This window comes from Chanodichthys erythropterus, chromosome 8 (assembly GCF_024489055.1).
Source record: "Chanodichthys erythropterus isolate Z2021 chromosome 8, ASM2448905v1, whole genome shotgun sequence".
In the NCBI taxonomy this organism is placed as follows: domain Eukaryota; kingdom Metazoa; phylum Chordata; class Actinopteri; order Cypriniformes; family Xenocyprididae; genus Chanodichthys; species Chanodichthys erythropterus.
The window spans coordinates 22,366,318-22,385,144 of record NC_090228.1 but is presented as its reverse complement, the minus strand read 5'-3'; the positions used below and the strand labels follow the sequence as shown (position 1 = coordinate 22,385,144).

General features: G+C 40.8%; 1 protein-coding gene across 1 annotated transcript in view; it reads right to left on the bottom strand.

Annotated features, from left to right (window-relative positions):
• Positions 1 to 18,827, bottom strand: part of iqsec3a (IQ motif and Sec7 domain ArfGEF 3a) — a 182,557-nt gene that overhangs the window by 44,752 nt on the left and 118,978 nt on the right. The window contains exon 5 of the mRNA XM_067392344.1: positions 9,277 to 9,438. Within this exon, the coding sequence (XP_067248445.1) occupies positions 9,277 to 9,438 (162 nt within the window). The remainder of the gene's footprint in view (positions 1 to 9,276; positions 9,439 to 18,827) is intronic.

Genomic DNA, 18,827 nt, shown 5'->3' with positions numbered 1-18,827 from the left:
TGATGAAAAACGGTAGGGGTTAAAGGACAGGTCAGTCAGGAGATCCCAAGAAGGAATCTAAATTGATGGTTTATTTCATGCTTTTTTCATGCTCAAGCATTAGGTGTTTTTCTTTCTTTCCCTTTTATATGTGTTCTGGAGCAATTTTAATAGCAATGGCATTTGTTTTAATATGCAACGGAAGCCTGCCTTCAACATAAACAAGCACCACAACAGCTTCTGTGCAGAACTTTCAATAAGCTCCCATGAAATCACATGAACTTTAGGGAAATGAAAATATGAAAGTCCATTCATTATATCAGCACAAAATATTCATCATATTCTGTTTGGCTACAGCAGAAGTCTTTAATTTGTTGTGCTGCATGTCATATCTCATATTTTAAAGCAGCATAGCAGGTCTGTAATTAAAATGAGCTAAACCATTACTTTTTAAGTGCCTAACTTAACATTAATGTTTGGTTGAAATGGCTTATTAAAGATACTAATGTTGTCCAGCCAAGGGCAGTGCATGTTTTATTAGTTTTATTGGTAGTATTGTTGTTAATACTTCCTAATTACCAATTTTACATGTATATATAAAGCTCTCTGGTGAGTGAGAATTAGTAAATATCAAATGCTCCCTTTTGTTTTACTCAATATTAGTTAGTAAAACAGCACAAGTTTGATTTTAGACTAAACTCCAGAAAAGTGGTTGTTGTGCATGAAAGTTATAATTAGCCTGCACTTTTGTCAATTTTTATTGCAGCCTACTGAAGGTGATAAATGCATTTTTAGATGAAACAAAGTGAAAGACTCCTGGAGAATTAGGGAGTTTGTATAAAACACACATAAGGAAAGCAGCCTGAAACTGCTGTCACAGCAAAAACATAGGTTAAAGAAATATATAACGGCAATTATATAAGGAACAAAAACTGTCAAGATAAAACACTAGACTGCAAGAGACAATTTAAAATAAGTGCTGACGTGGATCTGGCTTTTTCTCTGCTGTTTTGAAACCCCAAAACACTTTTTTTTTGAGATGTAAACAGATATGTATAGGCTGCACCTCATTGAAAACACTAAAGGTACTCATTAATGTTATTCATAAGTGAAAAATAGTTATTTTTGCATTTTTCAGAGCGATTTCTGTCTTCCGGTTTGAAAAGAGTCAGAGCAACATCACAAATTCTGACGTCAACGTGTACTTTCGGCCCAAGTATGGGCATGGTCAAACATGCTGATGTAGACCGTTTCGAGTGATATTCTCAACATATATTCATGACATAAAGCTCATTTAATCCAATCACTGCGCTGTAGTATGTATACGATTATGATTGCGGTATTATGCATGAGGAAGTATCACTTCTCTTGCCTCGGTCTGTTGTCATTCAGAGACATTTAGTTGGTGCTCGTTTCCTCAGTGCTACAACACAATGTGTTTTCCTGCGACGCGACCAGAGGTTTGTGTGCATGTGGATTGTTTTGCTGTAATCTACCAGCACAAATGGAAAATATGTTCACATGAGATCGCATTACAGCAGAGAATTCAAATGTCACAAAAGTGCTGTTCATTCACCTCTGCCTGCTCTAGCTGCATTCAAACACACGAGCTGTGTGTATGTTTCCCCCGGCAGCACATGAGTGGTGTTTGTATTTTGCTCGCGATGCGGTCAGAACTGGAGTTTGAATACGAACACATGAAAAATACAACTGTTGATACAACCATATGATTGGTTTCTGTGCGGAGCTCCGCGATGAGTTTAATAACGGTAGACACGTGGCACATAGCTCATACAGAATAAAGTATACGTGTTTAAAGTTTTTATTTCACATATTCTCCTGCACCAAACATTAACCAGCACGGTGTATTTATGCACACATATTTCATCAAGTCTTCTTCAAATGAATTATATGTGCAAACTGGACAATGATACAGCCGTGTAGCCTATCTGAACGCGATGACACGATTATTCTAATAGACAAAAGACTGATTTTGAGACTGCAGTGATTGTAAACGTAATCAAAGTAGCCTATTATTAGCCCTATTAAATACTGTTTCGCATTTCTCCCTTGTGCTTGGGAGTTTGTTGTCATTTTCTCCGTGCTCATATATTAATATTCATTATTGTGTATAATGAGTGTGTTTTATGTCTGTGCTTCATTGGTTGTTCTCTCCCCTCTTCCCCCCCTTTACACTCCCACTTTTCCAGAGCTTTACACGCCCATTTTCACATCGAGTTTTTCCAGCTCAGAGGTGAGAACGACCAGGGTAAAACAGGGGGGTTTCATGACCCTTTAACACCGGTTTATTTTTCTTACACCCTGTTTTTCTACGTATATGTCCTGGGGTACTTACAGTATGTCTAAATGGAGATTGAGTTGGAATGTATTACACGTAACCCCTTTACGTTCGCCAGCGGCCCCAAATTATTGTTGCTCAACATTCACTGCATGTTAAAACATCACACTCTTACTTGATCTGGACAAACTAAGTATCATTATAAAGATTAAAGACTCCAGCTTCAATATTTGACCACTGTTTATGATAAAACTAAGTTCCAGTGACATTTTTTTAATTTATGTCAGGAGTGCAAAGTAATCAATCTGTATTAATAATCAATCTGTATCAATTTTTGCTATTTTGAATAGAATAATTTAGTTCATTCATATTCTCTTACGTCTACTCTGGTTTATTTGTGTTTACATAGCTTCACTGAACAGTGTCTGTTAGGGCTCTTAGTCCAAAAGTGTGCATATTTAGAGAAATATTGATTAATTCTTACATGGTTGCAAAATATTTCATCATACAGAATACCATTTCTATTAATTTCTCACTGAATTATGCTATCTGAAGAGCTGAAAGAGCTAAAAGAGCATTCAAAGTGCACTTCGTGTCTCCTGTTTCTGGTTTGCATCAGCTATTATCTCTCTCATTCGGCGTACAGCTATCAATCATCTTATGTGAGTCAACGTGACCATAAGTCCTGCCTTTCTGGATGATGCTGTCCTGTACACTTCCTCATTCTGAGCACCGTGAAAATCAAAGCCAAAGAAACGTTTCTAAACATCAAAAATGAAGAGAATAAACACAAGATTATGATAGTGAATGGTTTGTCTGTGATTTTCATGCAATGTGGGGTATATTCATATGAATAAGCAATGTTTACAGTATACATGCTAAGCAGGTGTAGCGCTTTCAAAAACATATGACAAAAATCCATATTAGATCACAACAGGAGTTATTCTATGTGATAATTCCCAACACATAGAAACTCTTTCACCTAGATATTATCACATAGAGACTGTGTCTGAACCCCGAATTAGTAAAAACAAAAAACTTCCAAACCCATTTAAGGGTAAAAATTTAATTGATGTTCAACAAATAAAAAATAGATAAAATAGTTAAATATTAGATCCCTTTCTTCAAAAGCACTTATTGTAAATTATATTATCACAGACAATAATCTAGATTTGCTGTGTTTGACAGAAACTTGGCTAAAACCGGACGATTACATTACTTTAAATGAGTCTAGCCCTCAAGGTTATGATTAGACACAATCCTCGTCAGAAAGGCAAAAGGGGAGGTGTTGCTGTAATTTATAGTAATATTTACAGTATTAGTCAAAAGTATTTTAAATATAATTCCTTCAAAGTGATGGTACTTTATGTAACATTATGTAAGTTGACATTTGTGCTGGCTACTGTATACAGGCCACCAGGACACCATACAGACTTTATCAAAGAATTTGATGATTTTCTATTGGAGTAGGTACTAGCTGCAAATTAAGTCCTTGTTGTTGGTGATTTTAATATCCCTGTAGATAATGAAAAAGATGCATTGGGATTGGCATTTAAAGACATTCTAAACTCTACTGGAGTTAGACAACACGTGTCAGGACCTACTCATTGTCGTAATCATACTCTAGATCTAATATTGTCACAAGGAATCGATATTGATGCCATTGAAATTCTGCAGCAGAGTGACGACATCTCAGATCACTATCTAGTCTCGTGTATACAACATTTAGTCAAAGCTCCAAAACTGCCTCCCTGCCATAAATATGGTAGAACCATCATTTCTACCACTAAAGATTGCTTTATAAATAATCTTTCTGATTAGTTTCATCTCCTTCATCACAGCTTTGAAGACCTCGAAGTTGCAACAGAAACTATTGCTTCTGTCTTTTCCAGCACATTAGACTCAGTTGCTCCTTTGCGATTAAAAAAGATTACGAAAACTAATTAAATGCCGTGGTACAACGAGCGCACTCTGGCCCTAAAGGGAGCTGCCAGAAAAATGGAGCGCAGATGGAAGAAAACAAAACTAGAAGTTTTTCGCATTTCGTGGAGAGAGGGAATGATTGAGTACAGAAAGGCCTTAAAAACTGCTAGATCTGCCTATTTTTCAAATCTTTTAGAAGAAAATAAACACAACTCTTGGTATTTATTTGATACAGTGGCTAAATTAAAAAGAAATAAAGCTTCAAGTTCTGATGTTTCCAAACAGCACAGCAGTAATGACTTTATGAACTTCTTTACTTGCAAGATTGACAATATTAGAGAGAAAATTATAACCATGCAACCGTCTACTACAGTATCGCGTCAGATAGTGCATTGTAGTGTCCCTGAGGAAAAATTCAATTCATTCACTGCTTTAGGAGAGGAAGAATTGTCTAAACTTGTTAAATCATCAAAATCAACAACATGTTTGTTAGACCCTATACCTGTTACGTGTGCTAGCGTATGGATGAGGCAGTACACGGATATCCACAATCACGAGTCTTTAATATACACGTAAGAGAAATAACACGTACACACATCTAAGATTAACATTCAGGACAGACAAGGAGTGCAGGGAGTGAGTGCATTATAAAGGGTGTGCTAATGAGAGAGTCCAGGTGCAGGTGATCCGTGAAGATGGGGAGATGACGAGGAAGTGGGTGCAGGTGTGGAGAACAGGAGGATATTGGGAAATGGAGTCCAGGGGAACACTGGATCTGTAACAGTACCTCCCCCTCCCGGTAGGCGCGTCCTCGCGCCATAGATGTAACAACCGGGAGGGGGGCGGGCGCCCTGGAGACCTCAAACCGGAGCAGGGGGAGGAGTAGACTGGAGTGGAGGTCTCCAGGGCAGGCTCAAAAGCCATGGCGGGTCAGGAGCCGTGGGCAGCCATGGCGGGTCAGGAGCCGTGGGCAGCCATGGCGGGTCAGGAGCCGTGGGCAGCCATGGCGGGTCAGGAGCCGTGGGCAGCCATGGCGGGTCAGGAGCCGTGGGCAGCCATGGCGGGTCAGGAGCCGTGGGCAGCCATGGCGGGTCAGGAGCCGTGGGCAGCCATGGCGGGTCAGGAGCCGTGGGCAGCCATGGCGGGTCAGGGGCCGTGGGCAGCCATGGCGGGTCAGGGGCCGAGGGCAGCCATGGCGGGTCAGGGGCCGAGGGCAGCCATGGCGGGTCAGGGGCCGAGGGCAGCCATGGAGGGTCAGGGGCCGAGGGCAGCCATGGAGGGTCAGGGGCCGAGGGCAGCCATGGAGGGTCAGGGGCCGAGGGCAGCCATGGAGGGTCAGGGGCCGAAGGCAGCCATGGAGGGTCAGGGGCCGTAGACTTCGAGGCGTTGAGCCCAGGCGGCGGTGAGGGACCGGCGGGTGATGGCTGAACTGTAGGCTCCGCCGACCGAAGCGCAGCCGGGGCTCCAGAAGGCCGCAGTGGAAGCAGGAGGACAGCCAACAAAACGAACTGGCTCGGCGGCGGCGGCTGGAGCGGCTGGCTCGGCGGAGGCGGCTGGAGCTGAGGGCTCGTAGGCGGCGGCTGGAGCTGAGGGCTCGTAGGCGGCGGCTGGAGCTGAGGGCTCGTAGGCGGCGGCTGGCTCGGCGGCTGGAGCGGCTGGCTCGGCGGCGGCGGCTGGAGCGGATGGAGCGGCTGGCTCGTAGGCGGCGGCTGGAGCTGAGGGCTCGTAGGCGGCGGCTGGAGCTGAGGGCTCGTAGGCGGCGGCTGGCTCGGCGGCTGGAGCGGCTGGCTCGGCGGAGGCGGCTGGAGCTGAGGGCTCGTAGGCGGCGGCTGGAGCTGAGGGCTCGTAGGCGGCGGCTGGCTCGGCGGCTGGAGCGGCTGGCTCGGCGGAGGCGGCTGGAGCTGAGGGCTCGTAGGCGGCGGCTGGAGCTGAGGGCTCGTAGGCGGCGGCTGGCTCGGCGGCTGGAGCGGCTGGCTCGGTGGCGGCGGCTGGAGCGGCTGGCTCGGCGGAGGCGGCTGGAGCTGAGGGCTCGTAGGCGGCGGCTGGAGCTGAGGGCTCGTAGGCGGCGGCTGGAGCTGAGGGCTCGTAGGCGGCGGCTGGAGCTGAGGGCTCGTAGGCGGCGGCTGGCTCGGCGGCTGGAGCGGCTGGCTCGGCGGCGGCGGCTGGCTCGGCGGAGGCGGCTGGAGCTGAGGGCTCGTAGGCGGCGGCTGGAGCTGAGGGCTCGTAGGCGGCGGCTGGAGCTGAGGGCTCGTAGGCGGCGGCTGGAGCGGCTGGCTCGGCGGCGGCGGCTGGAGCGGATGGAGCGGCTGGCTCGTAGGCGGCGGCTGGAGCTGAGGGCTCGTAGGCGGCGGCTGGAGCTGAGGGCTCGTAGGCGGCGGCTGGCTCGGCGGCTGGAGCGGCTGGCTCGGCGGCGGCGGCTGGAGCGGATGGCTCGTAGGCGGCGGCTGGAGCTGAGGGCTCGTAGGCGGCGGCTGGAGCTGAGGGCTCGTAGGCGGCGGCTGGAGCTGAGGGCTCGTAGGCGGCGGCTGGAGCTGAGGGCTCGTAGGCGGCGGCTGGAGCTGAGGGCTCGTAGGCGGCGGCTGGAGCTGAGGGCTCGTAATTGTCCTTCAAAAATATAAACGTAGGCAGACTGCCAAGTGTGGAGACACACACACACTCGCAGCTGGTATCAAAAATAAACAGTCAATAACAAAAATCAAGGGGAGCCGCCGAGCCGTCACAGACCAGGGTAACTTCAGGCTGGAGATGGGAAAACCCATGGCCGGCAGATGGAGAGACCAGGCAGAGGGAACCTAAGTTACTGATGGTGAGATCCAAAGAAGGCGTCTGTGACAGGGACTGGGGCTAAGGCTGAGGCACACAATATAAAAGGTCAGAAAGGTTTCTTTAAGAAAGCGAGGAGCAAACACCAGCGTGGGAAGGGAATAATCCGACACTGAAGCGCGGCTAGCAGCAGAGCAAAGAAGGAGAAACAATCAGAGAAGAAACGCAACAGGTGCGTGAACAATCAGCATGAACACTGAGAAGAAATGAGCTGAAGGTGAAATTAACTAAAGAAACGATAGGAAGAAGGGAGAAAATAAGGAACAATTAAACCTGATTCGTGACAATAAGGTCCTAAGAATATATTTTTAGACTTCAGGTAATAGGTAGATTAATGAAAGAATAAAGGCTAATAATGGCTGAATAAAAACAAAAGAATAATGATAAAAGAATAATGAAGATTAATTCTCATAACAGCAGAGGTGCTAACATTCGTTGAAGGAAGACAATAGGATCGTGAATGGACAGTTCTCCACTTCAGACATTAGAGTGCATGGGAGTTACAGGGGCCATAAATAATTTAATTAGCATTTTTATTAGCCTTCTCTAAAAACACACACATGTCATGATCTCAGGAAATGATTAATAAAATGCATAGTTTTAGAGATATAATCCTCAGATTTGAAATTAAGTGTGGCTACACTTTAATTGTGGTTATAAGTTGTTATACCACATTTATATAATATTTTTGTACATTTAAAATTATATTCTTTGTTTTTATGTTTGAGCTTATATATTTCCATATTAATAACAGTCTGAGTAATTCTGAGTCTTAAACTGTAAACTCTCAAGTGTCAGCTTTCAAAATATGTTGTTTAGGCGTCTATCCAGAATGACTTATGAGAAACAACCTTTTTATTTTGGGTATGTCATTTATGCCCCACTTGCCAAAATGAGGGTTTGCAGTAAGGGGTAAGGAAATTCATTAAAAATATGTAATTAGTGTAGGTTTTTGGTGGAGTATGCACTATATGCACTAAAAATAATAAGCAATATAGTGTAACTCTTTTTCCCCCTCTCTCTCTCTGATCATCACTGCACAAATAACTTTAAAAACTCTTTTCTTCTGACATTTTACTACTAAGCCTACACCTTGACCTTTGCAAAAAAAAAAAAAAAATGCAAGCTTTTGTGCAGATGTTGGGCGCAGCAGAAAAAAAAAAAAAGAAAAGAAAAAAAAAGATAAGCACCAGGGACTGATGGATTACCAGAGCATTGCAAAGCTTTCTGGGGAGTATTTGAAAAAGACCTTTCCAGGGTTCTACGGGAAAATAATAAAGCTCCCAAATGTTCCAAAAAATCTATCAATGTGAAGTTCATTCCTCACTTCCAAAGATGGAAGACCTTTGCATGCTTTTGGTCTCTCTCTCTCTCTCTTTCTTTCTTTTTTTCCCCTTTTTCTCTGAACTGCAAACATTCTTCTTGACTTCTTGTATTCAACAGAAAATGATAATCTAGTATTTTTCATTATAAGTCTTTCAATGGTCAGTGATTTAGTATTATTTATATATTAAAATAGTATTTATTAATCATTTATTAATTATTTTATGTATGTATTTTAGTATTCATTTAAATTTTCTCTATAATATTTCTTTTTAGCTATATCTTATATTTATTTTCGTTTTAGTTTGTCATTTTAGTACTTCAACAAACTTTATAAGTTTAAGTTTTTTTCATCTAATACTCATATTTAATTTTATTTCAAATGACGAAAACTCATTTATAATTGTTAACAATAACAACAATGCATGCATATGTACCAAAAGAAATCATATATTAGTAATAGTCTGTGATTAAATTAAGTTTGTTTCTTTGTTTTTTTGTCCAGACTTTAAAAGCCAACACTTTAAAGACTTACCTTTAAGATTTCCTTAGTTACCTTAAAGTTTACACAGGGTAGATACATTTACTCACACAGAGTAGATACATTTACTCATTTAGGGTTAGAAGATGAATCACTTCAGAAACTTCACATGTACTACACACAGAGAGAGAGAGAGAGAGAGAGACTGAATCTGCTAAGAGGTCTCAAGAGTGCACATTTTCCAAGTGCAAAGCTCTGCAGTTTGACTGAGGAGCTCAGCAGCCAAGGGAGATCTCATTAAAAATTGCCACAACTCTCCAAATCCACAGAGAAAAAAACAAATGCTTCCATTTAAAAGTGTAAATATTCTCTCTTATATGATATTTCTGAAGATTCTCATTTATCTTTTTTTGAGCTATGGATTATGATAGGATTTTCATATACTCACTCTAACACATCTCTGTTAAATGGCTTCTTGCTGTTGCCAAGAAACTCTCCAATCATCTGTCGGCTCAGCCCCTTCCTCTGGAGCAGGAAGTGTGCCACACCTATAGGCGTATCCGGAATGAAACCACGAGAGATGAGAAACTGGAGGCCCTTGTCTGGATTTCTGTTTGATTCACAGATAAAGATGTAGATAGTGGAAGGGAGTTAAGGGGACAAAGAGAGAGAGAGAGAGAGAGAGAGAGAGAGAGAGAGAGAAAACATTAGGACCGTTTTCATAACCATCATAGTGAAATGAAAGGACATCCAATGACTTAACTTCCAACATTAATAGTACACAATTACAACGTTGCTTTTCTAAGTGGACCAAAAAATGGAAACCACTTCACAACCACCCAAAATACCATAGAAACCATAAGCAACTACATAGCAGCCACTCAGAATACCTTAGCAGCCAGAAATGCTTTCGCAACCACCTAGAACTCCAAGTATTGTGACCAGAGGTCAGAGGTTATACATCTAGCTTATTTTTATAATTTTTAAACAATTTGTAAAATTTGGTAAAACTTTGTATTCGTTTTATTTTTTTGTGAACAATTCCATAAATAAATATAAAATGTTTGTTATTTTTATGTAGATGTAGATATATGTACATGTCATGATAAAGCAGGTTTGTGAAGCACTCTTGAAAGGACTTACAATCTCATGCAATTCCTCAGACACCTTCCCATTCAACAGAAGCCAAGTGAGCATTAATAACCTCTATTTTTTCATTCAGTGGCTTATCAATAACCAGAATGTCAACGCTTCCCTGCCTTCAGACAGTAAAAGTGACAACGAGGAACAGAAAGAAGCTTCTCGGCTGTACTTTATTGAGTTGCTTTATTCCTTTGGTCAGCATTCTCATTGCTAAGTCTTTGCCCTGGGAAAAAAAAAACAGTACATGGATTTATAGAGGGTCCAGAAAACTTTCATTCATCCACACTGCATTCTACAATCTCCCTATTTCCCTCTTCTTCCTTATTCATTATAATGATTTACTTCTCATAATAAATGTACGACCCTTTCCGACAGTCTAGCTTTACTGAGGGGAACATGATGTAGTTTATGAACAGCCTGTTTGTCAGTTACAATAAAAAGCCTGTCAGTGTTTTATTTTAAGGGCATTGAAATGATATGCAATTGAATAATATGTGATTCTGGAAGGAGTTTGCTGTATTTATTTGTCTGTTTATTGTGATGGAAAAACCAGTGAAAAAAAAAAGAGCTCTGGTGATTCATTAAACAAGTTTAATGGCCCATACATCTCTAGTGTGTGTCTGTTTATCTCAGCTTTCTATTAAGTAAAAATGGTGGTAATAGAAAACTATTATACAAATGCTACAGCAAAAACGTAATTAGTTAACTGCGTGTTAAAATTATATTTGATTAGATGCATGTACATTTTATTTAGAAAGTTTAGCTCCTTCCATTGAGAAGTAGTGTCCTGTGTTTTTTTTTTCATTCTTTTAATAAAGTGTCAGTGGCGATAGCAACATATTTTGAGTAACAATTATTATCACCTGACGTCTGTGATTTCATATACCAATTCAGATGGGACTAACATCTACATATTTATTACAGAAGTGGGAACGTGTGTTTTCTAGACATGGTCATTACAGAAGGTCAAAGTACAGTATATGTTTTTATTAATTTATTTATTTATTTTTTTACTATATTGTTTATTTATATAGTAAAAACAACTTTGGCAACAGATAAGCATGAACAGGAAAACTGAACTGAGAATAGTACAAAAGTATCTCAAAGTCAAACTGAAGCAAAACACAGACCAGACGTGAAATAATTTAATAATTTAATGTCACTTTAATTTACAATTTCATTGACTTGATTAACCTGACCTTTGTTATACGGTGCTATTAATATTAACATTCATCCCTTTTTCACTTCTGGCTTCTAGCGGGTGAGGAAAGTTTCCTTATGGGCAGCAGAAATCAAAGGGAAGTGCAGTGCAAGGAGCTACGCAGAAAAAGTTACAGGACTCTAGGACAACATTATTTTTCAAGAAGCGGTGCAATACCATAAAACTGTTGCAAATGAGTGACAGAATAATGAAGAGCACATCTGAGAACATTATGTTGAAGTTGCCCATACCAGGATCCTCCACTGCTTTCAACAAAACATCCTGTCACGGTTTGAGTTGTTTTGTTCTGTTTAGTTCATGTTTAGAGTGATTTTCTTTGGTCACATGTTCCCCTTTGTTCTCAGTTTCCCGCCACTTGTTTGTTGTCATGGTTCCTGATTTGATTAGTGTTTGATTTCAGCTGTGTCTTGTTAGTCTGGAGTCCGTTAATGCGCCGGCGCGTTTTGCAGGATTTTTTTTCACATTGCAGCAAAACAGACTTAAAATACTCTGTCATTTCTTGTCATAGAGACACAAGTAATATATCAATTGAAACTATAGAATATCTTCTTTTATTTGTGTACACTCTGAGTAAAAACACAATGTTGTGCTTTTTGTAAAATAAAGAAAACTAACATCTCTCGTCTCCTTCTGAACGAAGTCCAATCTGATAGTTCTCAGAAAAATTAACTGTAACTTATGAATACTAATGACCAAAAAAAAAGACACTTATGTCTAAAGAAACGTTGAAATGTCAGGTTTTAAATCACGCAAGTCAAATCGAAAAACAAACATTCTGTGTTTATGTAATCTGTATGAAGTCTGTGATTCAGCTCATTATCCGCTAATGCGGCCACGCCCACGGAGCCAGCGCTATTCAGAGGCAAATTCAGAGGCAAATTCAGAGGCAATACTTGTATGTATTGTCTCAATCGTGTATTTATTGTCCTGAAAAGTGTTTATCTGGATGTTAAAGCCATGGTTAGCGATCTCTAGAAGACATGCCGTTAGTTCCTGGTTCCTTTTCTTCTTTATATGAATTTGTGGCCTGAAGGTGAACATAGCGCCCTCCAGCTGCAAGTATGAATTGAAAACACAGTATCCAGCACTCATAGTGATGACTATAAATATTGAATAAATATTACTCCTCTGTATAGAAAATTGACATAAACAATATTTCTCCAAATGTGCATGCTTTTAAGCTAAAAGCCTATATGAAATGCCATAGAGGTAACATAATTGTTCAGATACTTTGCATCACAGAAATACATGATATTTTAAAGAATTTAAATTATTATTATTATCATTATTATGCGATTATTTTGTCTTCTCATGTGTAAACGACCCATTATTCATGATGATTCACACCTCCACGCATACTGTGTTTCTTGACAAAAATTGTCTTACAAAAACTAAATCAATATATTGTTTTATATGAAGGAGTAGGCAGCATAATTTTTACATAATTCTTTAGCAAAAACTCTAGTCTACAACCTCCAATACCCAGAAGTCTTGTCAATACAGATTTAATATACTTTTTTTGGCCTTATTTCAGTGACTTAAGTTTTTTGTTTTTTCAATAACCACGCATAAACATTCCTTCAAAAACAAAAATATGTACATACATGTTCCTCACATATTATGGTAGCCTAGTTTGTGCTGAATACAGTGTAATGACACTTTTTCCATTAATATGTTTATGAACAACTGAAAAAAATAACAAATGTCAGGGCATGTCAAAACGTCTCCAGGCCCCAAATCAGCCTCAGACTCCAGAGGGTTAAGCCCTGTGTTTGATCAGTTTCTTTGTTAGTTCTCTGTTGTTAGTACCTGGTGGTTCTGTTCAGTTTGTTTTGTAAGGAGAGCGTTTTTGTTTAAAGTCCTTTTCAATAAATCTGATACTGCTTGCGATTAGATCCTACACCTCATCATTTGCTGCATCTAGCGGTTACAGAAGAACTGTCCCAACATTGGATCTAGCAGCAGAAGGCAGGGATAACCCAGGCTGAGGACCAGCTTTGGGGGCTGAGGCAGAGGGGTCGTCCTTTGGAGAGGTATGTAGAGGAGTTTCTTGAGGTCTCTTATCAGGTGGGCTGGCCTGATGTTTCCCTCTGTGTGTGTTTTCTGATGTGTCTGGATGAAAATACTATTTGGTATAGTGAACCTGCTTGTTATCTCACTCTAGTTGAGTCTGTTAATCTCATTCTCGATTTGAATGGTTCTAATTTTGAAGTAGTAGTTAAGGAAAAGAAGTATCTTACTCATTCTGCCCCATCAGAAACGCACGTGGCCTGGTCAGCTCACCCCACACCGGTTCCCTCCACATACCCCTCCAATAGAGCCACCCATTTCTGTCCCCCTGTGTCTCCCTGTGCACGGAAGTGGGTATCCAACAGCGCTGACCTTGGAGCCAAAGTTGCTGACCCACCACTTACATCTGTCAGGTCAGCGTTGAAGTCCACCTCCATTCTCCCAGCCTGCAAGCCTGGATGGCCATCCATCCTACAAGACTGCCATCCCAGTCTCTGCCCCGAGCCCAGAGGGGGCTCCAGTGTCCACCCACGAGCCCGCTCCAGCCCACTACCTCTTGCCCTGGAGGCATTTCCTTTCAAGGGAACTCACGCTGTGTAATACTACAGATGTTAATACCCACTTTGCCGTACTGGCAAGTGCCTGTCTAGTGTGTATCCACAAGCACAACTAAGACATAAGCACCTGGGAACCTGTTGCAGAGCCCAAGTTCACATCAAACCTTAAAAATGTGAGTGGAGAAAACCAACCCGCCGCATCGCACACATCTTGAAAGGAACCGTGGAACATTAGTTGGCACCTTCGGCATATAACCCGGTCTTGGGTGTAAGAATGCTTTCACCATTCCTGGTGCAATTTCTAAGCACAACGGGGCAACCGTTAGGTGGGCTTTCTCTGAGTGGGATAGCCCTTTGGAGAACTTCCTACAGGAAATCTAGCACTGTACCAACCTGGCAGTTAACTGAGTCCAGCCAACGATTCCGGCACCACAAAGTGAATACTCTCCACTTCAGATCATAAAGTTTCCTCGTGTAGGGAGCTCTAGAGTGAAGTATGGTCTCCACAACCTCAGTTGAGAAATGTGAGTCTATAAGTTGTGCCCCCTGATAGGCCAAACCCACAGCGTTCACAACTCTGGGTGGGGGTGAAAGACATTCTGTCCCCCAACCCCCCACCCCCGGGATAGAAGGTCCCTCCTGATCAGAATTTCCCAAAAATATCAAGGAGGGACATAAGGTCCGAGAACCAAACTCGGCCGGCCAGAACAGGGATACTAGCAACAAACGGGCCCCAGGCCCCGTCTGCACCATGGCATTGAGCCCCAGAGGAGTTGGATGTGTGAGGGAGAACCAGGGCGGACAGTGTGTCATTTCTTGGGATGCAAATAGGTCCACCTCTGCCTAGCCAAACTCCCTCCATATCTGCTCCACCACCTCAGGGTGGAGCCTCCATCTCTTGGGATGGGGTCTCCCAGGATGTCCCAGGTTTTGGTGTCCAGGGATGTAGAGTGCTCTCATCTTTCCCTGAGCCCACAGGAGGATCTGGTGCGCCAGTTTGTAAAGTGGGTGTGACCACAGATGATTTATAGAGGATTTATGTACAAGACCACCGATATGTTGTCTGTACGGACAAGCACATGACGGCCTCGTAGGTCTGGGAGGAAGTGTTTCAAAGCTATAAAACAAACAGCCATCAACAAGTTTAAGTGCCACAAAATATGATAGTCCCTCCATAGACTTTGTGCAAAGCGACCACTCGTGATCGCTCGCCAGCTGTGAGAGATGCATCTGTCAAAAGCGTCACATGAACTGCATCCTGTTCCACCCCCTTGCCTTCATCCAGGTCTCAAAGCAGGTTGGCCTAGTATGCCTGCTGCTGCAAAAAAGCAGCATGTGTCTCCAACACCTCCACTAGATCCACTTGCGATTCCCACGATCTGAGCTGCCACTGTGCCTCAGCAACAGCAGACCCCAAACCACGGGGGCCACAAGCATAGACAGCGACAGCTGCTCACAAACAAACAATGCACATATATATATAATAAATATCATATAATAAATAAATATAATTAATATATATATATATAAACAATATCTCAATGAACAAAAACAATTTCCAAAATGTTGACAAGACTAAGTTTAATATAACATCTGTTTAACTTATAACATGAAAGTAAGGTTAATAATATAACTTAGATTACACATTTTTTAGTTTTACTCAAATTAGGGTGATGCAAAAATTAGTACACCCTACAACAAAAACTACTACATCTAGTACTTTGTATGGCCTCCATGTTTTTAATGACAGAACCAAGTCTTCTAGGCATGGAATCACCAAGTTGGCGACATTTTGCAACATCTATCTTTTTCCATTCTTCAAGAATGACCTCTTTTAGAGACTGGATGGAGAGTGATGCTCAACTTGTCTCTTCAGAATTCCCCATAGGTGTTCGATTGGGTTCAGATCAGGAGCCACTGAATCACTTTCGCCCTGTTCTTCTTCAGAAATCCAACAGTGGCCTTAGATGTGTGTTTAGGATCATTGTCATGTTGGAAAAGTGCATGACGACCAAGGGCACAGAGTGATGGTAGCATCTTCTCTTTTAGTATACATCTGTGATGCCATCAATGAAATGCAGCTCCCTGACACCAGCAGCACTCATGTAGCCCCACATAAGGACACTGTCACCACCATGTTTCACTGTAGGCACCATGCATTTCTCTTTGTATTCCTCACCTTTGCGACGCCATACACTTTTGAAGCCATCAGTATCAAAAACATTATCTTGGTCTCATCACTCCAGAGTATAGAGTCCCAGTAGTCTTCATCTTTGTCAGCATGGGCCCTGGCAAACTCTAGGCGGGCTTTTTTGTGCCTGGGCTTCTTTCATGGATGGCACCCATGCATGCCATTCCTCTGCAGTGTATGTAGTATTGGGAAATAGTCACCCCAGTTTCGCTTTCTATTTCTTTAGATAACTCCAGTGAACTTGCATGCCAATTTTCTTCAACCCTTCTCATCAGAAGATGCTCCTATCAAGGTGTTAACATCCGTGGATGACCTGGACGTCTGTGTGATGGTTGCAGGTCCATCTTTTTAACATCTTAGTATTTTTGCTACAGTATTCTGACTGATAAGTAAAGCTTTGTAGCCTTCACCTTTCTGGAAAAAAAGGAATTATTGTAAAGAAATTATTTTCTTTCTCAGGTCTTGTGACATTTCTCTTTCATGTGGTGCCATTGCTGACAGCATGAAATGGGAAGGGGTTTTAACACCCTTTTAAAGTCAAATGTTTGCTGGACACATGTGCAATGAATAATTAGACTCACCTGTGGTTGAATTCTTGTTAAATTAGACATTTGTAGTTAAATTTAGCTTTGCTTCAGAGACTTTCAGTGGGGTGTACTCATTTTTGCATCACCCTAATTTGAGTAAAACTGAAAATTTTGCTCTCTAAGTTATATTATTAACCTTACTTTGATGTTAGAAGTTAAAACTTAGTCTTGTCAACATTTTGGAAATTGTTTTTGTGTTTATTGAGTATTGAGATATTGTTTAAAATGTTACTTTTCAAAGGGGGTGTACTCATTTACACTGAGCACTGTATAATATATATATATATATATATATATATATATATATATATATATATATATATATATATATATATATATATATATATATATATATATATATTATCATAAACGGAAACTCTTCATACATGCACAGTTACAAGGCAAGAAAGAGCACAGCTTTTTGAGTTGATCATGGCCAGTCTCCTTTCTTTAGACACAAACACATATAAACAGAATCAAACATCTGTTTAAACTCACACACTCGTAATTTTCCTTTCTCTTCTCTCCTGCTGTTTTCCTCTCTTTTGAGGAATAGAAACGTTCCCATTCTGTCCATGAGGCAAGTGAAAACTCATTTTAGATCAGTATACACTGCTTACTAACATCCCTTGTTCACACTTAAACGTCCTCTATATGCCCTTTATATGTTCTTTCCAACATATACACAACTTATAATCCTTCTGCTTTCTTAATTATCTGTTTAAGGAAAGCACATTCCAGTCCCCAAATCTCTCTGTTAATCCAAACTCAGATTTCAGCATCTCCTCCCAGAGCACACACACCTACCTGCTTTAGATTCAGTCTGAGCTGTCACAGGTATTAGGCTACCCTGCAGAAAATGAACTGCTGGAACTAATGACAACCCCTCTCTATTTTCACTCTCTTGGAGCAAAACCTCCATTTGATTAAAAATTGGCTTATCCTTATCTGTCAGGGTGTTTGAAGTGATGACGTGTGGGTAAGGGAGAGACTGGTTTATTTTTATTTTTGTTTTCTTTGATATGTTTGATATCTCTGAGTGTTAAAAGTAGCGCTGTCAAACAGATTTAATCAAATTAATTGCATAAACTGGAAATTAATCAAATAAATCACATTTATCAGTATTTGCTGAGTATTGTATTGTGCACATCTCAGAAATCCAAAGTAGAATAATTTTAAACTTAGATACTATATCATATACATATAAAATGTCTATATTAATGTTGTAAAGCTTCTGAGCAAGATATACTGTATGATACCGTTTCTACAGGCTGCATGCAGTAATAGTGTCTTGTTTTTGAACTAAACTTTTTTGTTTGTTTGTTTGTTTTTTGCAGGATGCTTAAACACTTTATTTGGAGTCTCTGAGTAGATTTGTATATACACAAATTTTATTAAATTGTATAACTTGGTTTGGTCATGAATTAAGTTTTTTTTTTTTTTTTTTTTTTTTTTGGTTAAGTGAATAATTCAAATGACTACTGGCCTAAAGATGTAACCTGGTGAAATGGTCAGTGGACAAATCTGAACAGATTCAAAAGTAAAGCTTCATTTTAGGGGCTGTTTACACAACACCATTTTCAATTTAAAACTACATTTTTTTAATGAGTTTTGGTCTGTCATTTACATGACAGCAGCGTTTTGGGGGCCTGAAAGAGCAAACTTTTGAAAACGAGTTTTTGAAAAACAATATTACAATGTTAAACAATGTTATCGTCTCCGTGTAAGCTACAAAAATGTGAATTTATGAAAACTGTGACATCATGCACATGCATATAATGTGTTCAGTCAATAGGAGCGCAGTGTTTCTTTACAAAGTGACACCTGGCGTGAATATTGCAGTGTTTTTATTCGTTTTTTTTTGCAAGATCCATGTGAATGGGGATTGTTTTGACAACACTGACGTCTGTATGCTTAACTTTTCAAAACTTTTTTGTTTTTAGTACATCGTTGTTGTGTAAATGTACCCTCAAATACACACTTTTTTTCCCCAACAAAATATTATTCAAAATTGATTAAAAAAATAACTGAAAACATAAATGTATTATTCATTGACAAAACTGTTCCAAAGAAATTATATGGGTTTTCACGAACAGAAGGGTAGATAAATGACAACATGAGAGTAAATGATGACACATTTTTTTTTTGTTTTTTTTTTTGGGCGAACTAATCCTTGAATGACAGATGAAGCTGAATTATTTTAGGGATTTAGCCATATGTTCAAAATTATCATTGTACTTTCCTTTATTTAAAAGAAACCTGATGAGCGGGTGGAAAATAAACAGCCTC